This window comes from Stegostoma tigrinum, chromosome 26 (genome assembly GCF_030684315.1).
Source record: "Stegostoma tigrinum isolate sSteTig4 chromosome 26, sSteTig4.hap1, whole genome shotgun sequence".
NCBI classification, from domain to species: domain Eukaryota; kingdom Metazoa; phylum Chordata; class Chondrichthyes; order Orectolobiformes; family Stegostomatidae; genus Stegostoma; species Stegostoma tigrinum.
In genome coordinates, this window is record NC_081379.1 from 13953989 (window position 1) to 13966340 (window position 12352).

Here is a 12352-nt window from a genome sequence, read left to right on the forward strand (position 1 = left end):
CTGTTTTCAGTCACCTGGAACTTGTATATGCTTCCTTTCACTTCTTTGCCAGTCTCTCAATTTCATCTGTCATCCTAATATTGCCCTTTCTATCCCTCATTGTCACAGGGACATGTCTGTCCTGCACTCTAATCAACCTTTCTTTAAAAGCCTCACACGTATCAAATGTGGATTTACCCTCAAACAGCTGTTCCCAATCCACATTCCCTAGCTCCTGCCAAATTTTGCTATAGTTGGCCTTCCCCCAATTCAGCACTCTTCCTTTAGGATCACTCTTGTCTTTGTCCGTCAGTGTTCTAAAACTTAAGGAATTGTGATCACTATTCCCAAAGTAACGCCCTACTGAAACTTCAGCCACCTGGCTGGGCTTATTTCCCCAACACCAGGTCCAGTATGGACCTTTTCAGAGTTGGACTCTTTACATACTGCTCTAGAAAACTCCTGGATGCTCCTTACAAATTCTTCTCCATTTAAACCCCTAACACTGAGTGAATCCCAGTCAATGTTGGGAAAATTAAAATCTCAGAGACATCACAGATTTAAGAGAAAATTCTAACTGGCAGGAGATTTTTGTTGAATGCTGTTTGTTGTGTACATGGACTTTCAAAAAGTGTTTAAATACAGTGTCATACACGAGTTGAGGAAAATTGGAAGTCTAATAATAAAAGGAATAGTAGCAACATAGTTGCAAAGGGCTAGGAAACTGAGTAATGATTAATGCGTATTTGTCAGCTGTAAGAAGGCTTATTGTGAAATTTCCCAGGGGTTGGTATTGATGTTAATGGAGTGGGCGGACAGAGGGAAGATGTGGTTGAACATGAACTATGAGGTGACACACTGTGGTGCTACAAATCCAGTCACTGTCACTGCTGTAATAGCTATTGCAGGCATTATATGGCCACCTAACTTCCTCCTTTTGTTTTTGCGAGGATATAACAACAGTTTGTCAAATCCAGGAATTGACCATACCTCCAAAAACACTGTGCACTTCCAGTTTACAGTGGACAAAATTCTTTAAAAATTACTTTACCTGCAAGTTGTGTGCGGGTATAATTCTAGGGCAGGATCTATCTTGCAGTTTGACCTTTTTTTTGCTTTGTGCACCAAATCATTGTCTGGATCTACATAGTCTAAATTAGACTTTCTAATTCACAGCAGCTATTAGTCAAATTCATGCTCAAAGTTTTATGCAACATTTTCGTGCTCTGTGATTTCACAACGTAAGGAGAGACCGTAAAATATATTGAAAGAAATTGTAAAAATCTGCAATTGAAAGTGGTTGAACAGATTAGCAAAGCGGCAGTAAGAACAAAGTATAAACCTCTGCATAGTCATACAGCATGGAAACAGACCATTTGGTCCAACTGGTCAATGCAGGCCATAATCCCAAACTAAACTAGTCCCACCTTTTTGTGTTTTGGCCTAAATTCCTCCAAACATTTATTTATTCACGCACTTATCTAAGTGTCTTTTAAACTGTGACTGTACCCGCATCCACACCACACACGAACCACCTGCTGTGCAAAAACACCACCCCTCACATCCCTGTCCCCTCTCACCCCAAAACATGTTCCCCCATCTTGAAACCACCCCCACCCCAGAAGAAAGACACCCACCGCTCATCCCATTCATACCCTTCACGACTCTACAAACCTCTACAAGATCACCCTTTAGCCTCCCATGCTCCAGCAAAAAAAAGGTCCACAACCACTCAGCCTTTCCCCAAAACTCAGACCCTCCATTCCCAGCAACAATCTAGCAAATCTCCCCTGAATCCCCTCCAGCCAAACATTATCTTCCTATAATAGCACGACCAGAACCGGACACAGTAGTCCAGAAGGGACCTTACCAACATCCTGTACAACCTCAACATGACGTCCCAACTCCTGTACTCAATGGTCTGAGCAATTAAGGCAAGTGTGCTAAATGTCTTCTTAACCACCCTATCTATGTGATGCAAATTTCACAGAATTCTGTACCTGAACCCCCTCGGCGTCTCTGTTCTACAACAGTACCTAGGGCCCTACTTCTAACTGCACTGGAATGAAAAGAGAATGTTTCGATCCAGAAGGGAGGCATTCATAATTTGTGTGTGTGAGATTGCAACATGAAAGAAAGGAATATAGTGGGAGCAAGAGGAATAGATTTGTAGATAGAATACACAGGGTGAGGCAGCAAGTGAAAAATAGGAGGAACCAAAAGACTTTGAATTGAAAGAAGCAAGGAAGGAATGAGAATAACTGAAGAAGCTTGAGAATACAATAATAGTGGGACCAAGATACAAAGATATGAAACAAAACGTGAAAATGCTAATGTTGTTCCAGATTTCAATATCTGTGAATGCTATTTTTATTCTTGCACATGTAATGAGGCATTAGTCTGAGAAAAGAGAAGTATTTATTGTCATTGTATCATGTTATTGGCTTCTTTGTTTCTTGTTTTGTGTAAATAGTTTTTAAAGCAGGCTCACGCTCAGGAATGCTCTGTCATTGTAGCTAGCTCCGATGTGCTGAGTGACCCTACCCCCCTTGACATTTTGGGAGGAGGTTTAAGGAGAAGTCACTGCTATTTGGAGTCATTTTTGGAAAATAGGAAGATAGTTGTGATTGTTAGAGGTCAGTCATCTCTGCAGGAGTTCCTCAGGGTAGTGCCCTAGGCCCAACCATCTTCAGCTGCTTCATCAATGAATTTCCGTGCAGTGTAGGATTTGAAGAGGTGATGTTTGTCAATGTTCAGTACCATTTGCGTTTCCTCAGACTGAAGCAGCCTTTGTTCAAATGTAGCAAGGCCTGGACATTATCCAGGTTTGGGTGGAAAATTAGCAAGGAACGTTGGCATCGCTCAAATGCCAGGCAATGATCATCTCCAATAAGAAACAATCTAACCATAGGTCCCTTGACATTCAACAGAATTATCATCACTGAATCTCTTGCAATCATAAATCCTGGGGGCTGCCATTATCCAGGGGTTGAACTGGACTTGTCATGTAAACTTAATGGCTACAAGATCAGGTCAGAGGCCAGGAACATGCAACAACTGACTATCAAGAGCCTGTCCACCAACTACAAGGCACAAATCAGAAGGATAATGAAACACTCTGTCCACATGCTTGGCTGAGTGTAGCCCCAACAACACTGTAGAAACTTGACACCATCTAGACAAAACAGCCCAACTGATTAGCGCCTAATCCCCTGTCTCTCCATCACTGATGCTCAGTCTTAGTTGTGTGCACATTCTACGAGATGCAATGTAAAATTTACCAAAGCTCCTTACACAGCTCACTCCAAACCCCCAACCACTTATGGAAGGATAAGACCAGCAGATAAATGGAAACACCAACCACCTGCAAGTTCCCCTCCAAGCTGTCTGATCCACCTCCATGGTATCTGGCCTCGAACTACAGAACAGTAACAGCAACTGGGCTCATTAACTTCCATACATTGCGATGTTATTGTTTGCTTACAGTTCTCTTTCTGAGGACTCCAGTGACACTTTGGGAAAACTGGGACTACTGTTTTACGTCCTTGCTTAAAATTTGTTTCCCTAGCTGCCTTCACCACCCTTCTTCCTGACAACAGTCCATGATTAAACCAGTCTGCAGGCATCCTCAAATTTGACGTGAGAGAACTACCTCATTTGGATCATCAAAAATACTGCCGACTATATCTCCATCTGGTATTTTGGAAGGTAGGTACTGACCTGAAACGTCAGCTTTCCTGTTCCTCTGATGCTGCTTGACCTGCTGTGCTCCTCCAGTTCCACACTGTGTCATCTCTTGAAATAACAAGGTGTAGAGCTGGATGAACACAGCAGGCCATGCAGCATCTTAGGAGCACAAAAGCTGACGTTTCGGGCCTAGACCCTTCATCAGAAAAGGGGGAGAGGGCTCTGAAATAAATAGGGAGAGACGGGGAGGCAGATCGAAGACGGATAGAGAAGAAGATAGGTGGAGAGGAGACAGACAAGTTAAAGAGGCGGGGATGGAGCCAGTAAAGGTGAGTGTAGGTGGGGAGGTTATAGGTCAGTCCAGGGAGGGTGGACAGGTCAATGTAAGAAATAGAGGTGTGGCTTGAGGTGGGAGTAGGGAATAGGTGAGAGGAAGAACAGTTTAGGGAGGCAGGACGAGCTGGGCTAGTTTTGGGATGCGATAGGAGGAGGGAAGATTTTGAAGCTTGTGAAATCCACATTGATACCATTGGACTGCAGGGTTCCCAAGCGGAATATGAGTTGCTGTTCCTGCAACCTTCGGGTGGCATCGTTGTGGCACTGCAGGAGGCCCAGGATGAACAGGTTGTCTTAGGAATGGGAGGGGGAGTTGAAATGGTTCATGACTGGGAGGTGCAGTTGTTTATTGCGAACTGAGCGGAGGTGTTCTGCAAAGTGGTCCCCAAGTCTCCGCTTGGTTTCCCTGATGTAGAGGAGGCCACAATGGGAACAGCGGATGCAGTATACCACATTGGCAGATGTGCAGGCGAACATCTGCTTGATGTGGAACATCATCTTGGGGCCTGGGATGGGGGTGAGGAAGGAGGTGTGGGGACAAGTGTAGCATTTCCTGCGGTTGCAGGGGAAGGTGCTGGGTGTGGTGGGGTTGGAGGGGAGTGTGGAGCGGACAAAGGAGTCACGGAGAGAGTGGTCTCTCCAGAAAGCAGACAAGGATGGGGAGGGAAAAATATCTTTGGTGGGATCGGATTGCAGATGCTGGATGCGTTGGATCTGGAGGTTGGTGGGGTGGTATGTGAGGATGAGGGGGATTCTCTCTTTTTTTTGGTGGTTATTGCGGGGATGGGGTGTGAGGGATGAGTTGCGGGAGACATGATCGAGGGTATTCTCAACCACTGCGGGGTGTTAGTTGTGGTCCTTGAAAAACGAGGACATCTGAGATGTGCTACACTTGCCCCCATACCTCCCCCCCCCTTACCCCCAACTCATATTCCGCTTGGGAACCCTGCAGCCCAATCATATCAATGTGGCTTTCACAAGCTTCAAAATCTCCCCTTCCCCCACCGCATCCCTAAACCAGCCCAACTCATCCTGCCTCCCTAACCTGTTCTTCCTCTCATCTATCCCCTCCTCCCACCTCAAGCCCCACCCCACCCATTTCCTATCTACTAACCTCATCCCACCCCCTTGATCTGTCCGTCCTCCCCGGACTGATCTATCTCCTCCCTTCCTCCCCATCCATACTCTCCTCTACAGCCTCCATCCCCACACCTTTAACTTGTCTGTCTCCTCCCCGTCTATCTTCTCCTCTATCCATCTTCAATCCGCCTCCCCCTCTCTCCCTATTTATTCCAGAACCTTCTTCCCATCTCCTTCTCTGATGGGTCTAGGCCCGAAACGTCAGCTTTTGTGCTCCTATGATGCTGCTTGTCCTGCTGTGTTCATCCAGCTCTACACCTTGTTATCTCCGATTCTCCAGCATCTGCAGCTCTCTTTATCTTGTCTCTTGAAATGTTGGCTTGCGCACGGTCTCTCTCTCTCTCTCTCTCTCTCTCTCTCTCCTCTCTCTCTCTCTTTCTCTGTGGACGCTGCCTGACCTGCTCTGATCTCCAGCATTTTGTTATTTTCAGTATAGATTCCAGCATATGCAATAATTTGTTCCAACTGTATATTGAAGCCTTCAGTGCTATTCACTACCAGTCTGAAGAATTCCTGAACAATAGTGAATAACTTTATTTAACATTTCATTTAATTTAAACAATGCCCCCCCAAAAAAAACCAATGGGGAGTTAAGTGATAATGGGAACTGCAGATGCTGGAGAGTCCAAGATAACAAAGTGTGGTGCTGGATGAACACAGCAGGCCAAGCAGCATCTCTGGAGCACAAAAGCTGACGTTTCGGGCCTAGACCCTTCATCCGACCCCACCACCCAAGCTATCTTTCCATCCCCACCCTTGTCTGCCTTCCGGAGAGACCACTGTCTCTGTGACTCCCTTGTCCGCTCCACACTCCCCTCCAACCCCACCACACCCGGCACCTTCCCCTGCAACCGCAGGAAGTGCTACACTTGTCCCCACACCTCCTCCCTCACCCCCATCCCAGGCCCCAAGATGACCTTCCATATCAAGCAGATGTTCACCTGCACATCTGCCAATGTGGTATATTGTATCCATTGCACCCGGTGTGGCTCCCTCTACATTGGGGAAACCAAGTGGAGGCTTGGGGACCGCTTTGCAGAACACCTCCGCTTGTTTTACAATAAACAACTGCACCTCCCAGTCGCGAACCATTTCCACTCCCCCTCCCATTCTTTAGATGACATGTCCGTCATGGGCCTCCTGCAGTGCCACAATGATGCCACCTGAAGGTTGCGGGAACAGCAACTCATATTCCGCTTGGGAACCCTGCAGCCCAATGGTATCAATGTGGACTTCACACGCTTCAAAATCTTCCCTTCCCCCTCCGCATCCCAAAACCAGCCCAGCTCATCTCCTCCCCCCACTGCATCCCAAAACCAGTTCAACCTGTCTCTGCCTCCCTAACCTGTTCTTCCTCTCACCCATTCCTTCCTCCCACCTCAAGCCGCACCTCCATTTCCTACCCACCACCTCATTCCGCCTCCTTGACCTGTCAGTCTTCCCTGGACTGACCTATCCCCTCCCTACCTCCTCACCTATACTCTCCTCTCCACCTATCTTCTTTTCTCTCCATCTTTGGTCCACCTCCCCCCTCTCTCCCTATTTATTCCAGAACCCTCACCCCATCCCCCTCTCTGATGAAGGGTCTAGGCCCGAAACGTCAGCTTTTGTGCTCCTGAGATGCTGCTTGGCCTGCTGTGTTCATCCAGTTCCACACTTTGTTATCAATGGGGAGTTAACATCTGTTAGCGTCATTGCTGACATTACACAGGAGACAGTTCTTCGGGACGAACCATTTTTCGAAAAGTTATTCTAACCGAAGGTCGCTAAGGTATCGGATTATGCAAAGGGGGAGGCGAAGCACTGCCATGGGCCCAATGCATGTGCTGGGGCGGGGTTCGGAGACCTGGATAAAAAAATTGCTGCTTGGAGGAGGAGCTCAGCGGAGAATGGATGGATAAAAGACGTCAGAGTGCAGTCGGTGTTACAGCGTGTCAGAATTTCCGATTGAAGAGGCGGTGCAGTTTCAAACAACGGTCCAGGCTTGTGCCTGTTGCTTGTTGACTCAGTAACACAGTGATTATAATGGGGCATGGAGCTCAACATACCGATGATAGGGCAATGGGGACGGCAGCCGAGGAAGTGAGGCTGGAGCCGGGCAAAGGAAAGGGGGCTCAGTCCAAAGAGTTCAGCTCCCCGCTGCTCACCCGTCAGCGAGGCAGCGAGACATGGAGCCGGCAGCTAGAGTTCACGTTGGTCTGTGTTGGATACGCCGTGGGTCTGGGAAACGTCTGGAGGTTTCCATATCTGTGCTACAAGAGCGGCGGAGGTAAACCTCAGGAGTGGATAAGCATTTTTGGAGTCGGGGTGGGGGGGGGGGGGGGGGGTGTTTGTAGGGGGAGAGGGATTGCGATGAAAAACGTATTTTTTCGACAGGAGCCGAACTCGTGGCTTTACAGCAAGATTGAGGGCGCTAAAGCATTGTGAAAACCCCTTGTGTTCTAAATGGGGAGAGAGGTAACCGCAAGCAGGGTTTCCAGGAGCTGCACAGCTCCCCAGTGAATGCTGGGGTCAAAATTATCCATAATTACAGCACCTAGAGACATATAACTCCAGAACCAAAAACAGGCATCTTCCTTGGACTGACCTATCCCCTCCCTACCTCCTCACCTATACTCTCCAAGGAAGAACTTAGTGGTGCCTGCATTTGTTCCTGATTTCCAGCATTCGCAGATCTTTGTTTTGGTTTTGTGTGTATAACTTAAACGACTGTGTAGCTGAGTCCCTGGGAAATATACGTAAATAAGCATTTTGAATTAGTTGTGTGGGGGGGAAAGACATGGTCCCAGATTTTGAAGGTTAAGTGTAAAAGGAATAAGACTCGTGGTGTACTACATGTATAGCTATGTTCATAAAATCCTAACGAATAGGGCCATTTCAAGTCATCGTTACCTGCTCCGTCATTGAATAAGATCACGGCTGATCTAATCGTGGCCTTAACTCCACTTTCCTGTCTGTTCCGTATAACCTTCAGTTTCACTGATCAAAAATCTAACTTAACCTTGACTGTATTCAAATAATGACCCATCCTGTGTTATGAAAGAGGATTTAGAATCCTATCAGCCTGCTGAAAAGTTCCACTTCACCTCAGTGTTAAATAGTGGTGGGGGGGGGGCACTATTTTTACTTTTTGCTTTTTCTTTAAGCTGTGTCCCCCATTTTGCAGAAACGTCAACCTCTCGTCTGCCATGCCCAGCCTCCTCAGAATTCCACATTTTATAAGATCACATCTGATTCGTGCCCATTAAGTATAGACTCACTCTGCTTTCCTCAGATATCTCTGTCCCCACCCTCACCCTGGTTTTAAAGGCACCAGAAGTGGCTTGGCATTTGAAGTATAGGCAAAGTTAAAGCAAACAAGGCCACTTTTCACATAACAAGGTATCGAGCTGGTGGAACGCTGCAGGCCGAGCAGGAAAGCTAATGTTTCGGGTCTGGACCCTTCTTCTGACCGGGAGGAATCCTGTCCAAGCTCATAGCCAGAACATATTCTGCTTGTTGTTGAATACATTGCCTTGGGGTCAGAGATTACCAGGCGATTCTGATTAGGAAAGCATGCAAAGCTAATCACAAAGCTACTTGTTGGGGAACTACTTCCTCCAGGCCAAAGCTGTAGCTGCTCCTGCCCCTCTCTGCTCAGAAATGTCGAACTGAGGAATGGGGAGTGGGAGGGAGTGGCAAAAAGTGAGCCTGGGAGCAGTTGTGGCCACCAGTGCGAGGGCGGGTAGAGTTTTGGTTACATAATGGGAGATGCTGATGTAAAATGGCATTGATTTGGTCGCACAGCCCTTAAGTTTGATCAGAGAGACTAATCTTATGACCCTGTCCAGAAGTTCAGGCCCCATTAGCTGACCATTTAAGCAAAACAATAATGAAATGAGGCAACACTAGACGGGGACTTTATAGTATTGGTCTGAATTTATACAACATGTTTCCAGTAGTTGTTTAAATTAGTGCCCACAATTAGAAACCTTAGCAACTCACCAAAACAATCACCTACCTACTAGTGGAATTAAAACCATGAACATTTCAATCAGCCCCCAGAGGCTGAAAGAATACAATAGCGCACCACTTTCTTCTTCTGTAACCATGTGCAACAAGTTTCCAAGTTAGCAGTCATATTTTGTAGCATTTGGGCTTTGTCTCCTCTGTTCTGTCGTGCTCCCATACTCCCATCACGTTTTCAGGATTGATAGAATAACTGAATCATGTCTGCACTGTTACAGAGAATCAGTTAAAGCTGGCTATTCTGAAATTGGAAGTAGCCAGATTATTTGTGGTGCTGCAAGACTGTGTGTGGGTGGTTTTATTGTTTAACTCTACAAGTCAGTTGCAATTGTTTGCCCAGTCAAACGCCTAAAGTGTAGATTTTTGATGTTCATTTTATTTCCTTTGAGGTTCGTACCAGAGTAAATAGGGAACAACTAGCAAGAGGTCATTTTAAACAAAACTATTTTAAGGTAATTGACAAATGGCCCAAAGAGGATGATGCATTTCATTTTATGCAGTTACAATGGTCTAGAATGTGCACCCTGGAAGAGTGGTGGACGTAGAATAAATAGTAACTTTCAAGTGGGGAAATTGGACAAATACTTGAAAAGTTGGTTATGACGAGAAAGGGCTTTAAGAAAAGACTAAGCACAGACTAATTGGATTGATGTTATGGAAAATTGCCGCAGCCCCAATGGCGTGAACATGTGCCCTGTATGATGAAGATCTTACAGAAATTCTTACTGACCAATAATTTCATCTATGCATGGTTCATATTGATGCAGAGGCACCTCTAGTAATACTAAACAAATATTTAATAGCGCCTACAAGGAAACCTACAAAAGATGAAAATGTATGACCTTGAGATCCTGCTTGCTTCTCTCTCTCCTCCCCTTTCCTATTCCATCTCAGTTTCATAATGATAGCAGCTAGTTATAAGCTGGAAAATATGTAATGTTATTGCAAACAGATGAGTAGGCTCACCCCTCTTTAAATACTGCCACCCCCTCTTCCCTTTTTGGTTAACTGCATTAAAAAAAATTTTAGAATACAGCTGTATTACACTTTAATCTGAGTAGTAGTAAGCTTTAATTAAGGAGTCTACTATAACATTTCTAGAGTGAAAGAACCCCTGAGCAAATAATAATGTGTGAAAAACATATATGTATAGAGTTTTTAAAAAGGGAGAAGATATAACACAAATAATATACAGTTTAAGAAGTCCTTGGAGTCAGGTGGGCTGTATTGGCTGAATATGAAACCAGGGTTGTGTAGGCATCCTCAGCACGAGCAATATTTGTGAATTCCTTCTGAGTGATTGGATATTTCTCTTGTCTTCTCACCAGCTCCTGACGGTTAGGAAGTCGGGCAAGAGGGGTACTTCCAATTCGTGCTATGACCAATCCATGTTCCTCTACCCAGTCTGCTGCTCTGTCAAGCAGTGACAGAACTACAGTTCATCTGTGTATTCCTGACTCTGGCTGCATTGTCTTTCTAAGTTGGATAATTAAGTAACCTTGTGCATATTGGACACGAAATGCTATTATAAGTGCAAATTAAAACGTGAGATTCAGGTTTTTGATGCATAGCTCGGTTGACTGTCTTCTAAGTTTTACTTTAATATTAAATGGCAATTTTGGTTCCAATGATTTTGTTATTCCACATTGGTTTTGTGAACTTGCTTCAATTTGTGGCCAGGTGATTGCACCATTTTAGATCCCAATTTCTTCCTTTCCAAAACCATATTAGATTTATGAAGGTCTTGGATATTAAAATCAGATGATGGAAGTTGTGAATAATGATCTTTGATTTTCTACTATCTTGACAACCTACCAAACTGAAGTTTTAGACAGCATGTTTGCTGGCAACAGTTGCTGCTGGCCTGACGGACTCCCTATGGTTAAGGGATGGTATATTTTATGGCATTATATTGCCAAGAATTATTGAATCTCAGGCAACACCACACCTGCAAATATACAGTAGGACCCTTGCTTTTGTGTAATACGTTTTCGTTTTTTAAAGATAGTTAAACATCCCATTTATGAAATGAAAGTTGACGCTCAACCACCAAAGTTTTTGGGATAGGTAAATCAAAAACATGGTTAAAGGAGCAGGGGGCCAGAGAAGCAGTGTGGTTTGCTCCACTGTGAGGGAATTCCAGAGTTCAAGATTGAGACAGCTGCCTGTGGCATAGCAATGAAAATTATACTTTGAATTAAAAGAAGTTGTTTACTTGAAATAATTTAAAACTATGTTCCTACTTTGCTTATTTACATTAATTCAAACCATGATTTATTTTAACATTATTAGAATCTATTATACTCCAGAGCTTTTTCAGAAAGTTAAAAGAAATACTTTTCAGGCGATTTATTGCTTTCTCAGAGTCAACTTTCATGTGTACAAGAAACATTTACACTTATCTGCTTCCTCAGTGTAATTTAAAAGGCAAAGATTCTGTCACAAATTTATTGTAAGCATTGTCGAGCAGGTTGGGTTTGCAACCTTTGTTGCAGCTGAGTATGTGATATTGCTTGGAGGAATTTTTGTTTAGCAATACACAGTTTTTAGTTTGGATTTCCAAATTGGTCCCAGCCCTTTTTGTAGCTGCATGATCACATCCAGCAAGTACATTTTTTTTTCTACTTACTTGCAGAATGGGAGTCTTGGTGGCAGTTTTTTGCTACCCAAATCCAGTTTAAATAACTCTGGAATTGCCAACCCAGTTGTTGCTAACTGAAGAACACCAAATTTTATTGTCTGAGGTAACAAAGTGTGGAGCTGGATGAACACAGCAGGCCAAGCAGTGTCCTAGGAGCATAAAAGCTGACATTTCAGGCCTAGACCCTTTTCTGATGAAGGGTCTAGGCCCGAAACGTCAGCTTTTGTGCTCCCGAGATGCTGCTTGGCCTGCTGTGTTCATCCAGCTTCACGCTTTGTTATCAAGGATTCTCCAGCATCTGCAGTTCCCATTATCACTGATAAAATTTTATTGTCAGTCCTTGGTGTTTCTTGGTGCTCAATGTAATGAACTTTTGCCAAATTAAGGTTCAGAAGTAACATTTGAGCCTTTTTAAGGCAAAGAATGTACAACTGCTAGAGAGAATAAATTCAGCTAATTAGTAAGCTCCTGATAATTATTTTGGCTTCAGTTGCAACTCCAGGGTGTTTAGCTTTGGATTAACAGAATTACTTTCAGGCTAAGATAAGAATTGGATGTGTT

At 44.6% G+C, this 12352-nt stretch overlaps 1 protein-coding gene across 4 annotated transcripts in view; it reads left to right on the forward strand.

Moving 5' to 3' along the window:
* Positions 1-12352, forward strand: part of LOC125463993 (sodium- and chloride-dependent GABA transporter ine-like) — a 102200-nt gene that overhangs the window by 23782 nt on the left and 66066 nt on the right. Inside the window, exon 1 of one of the 4 annotated variants that reach the window (XM_059654982.1) lies at positions 6770-7411. The exons of 2 other annotated variants lie outside the window; for them this stretch is intronic. In XM_059654982.1, the coding sequence (XP_059510965.1) occupies positions 7168-7411 (244 nt within the window). In that variant the 5' untranslated portion in view covers positions 6770-7167. Of the gene's footprint in view, positions 1-6769; positions 7412-12352 lie in introns of those variants that run through there. One more of the 4 variants, XM_048555873.2, reaches the window with a different exon arrangement.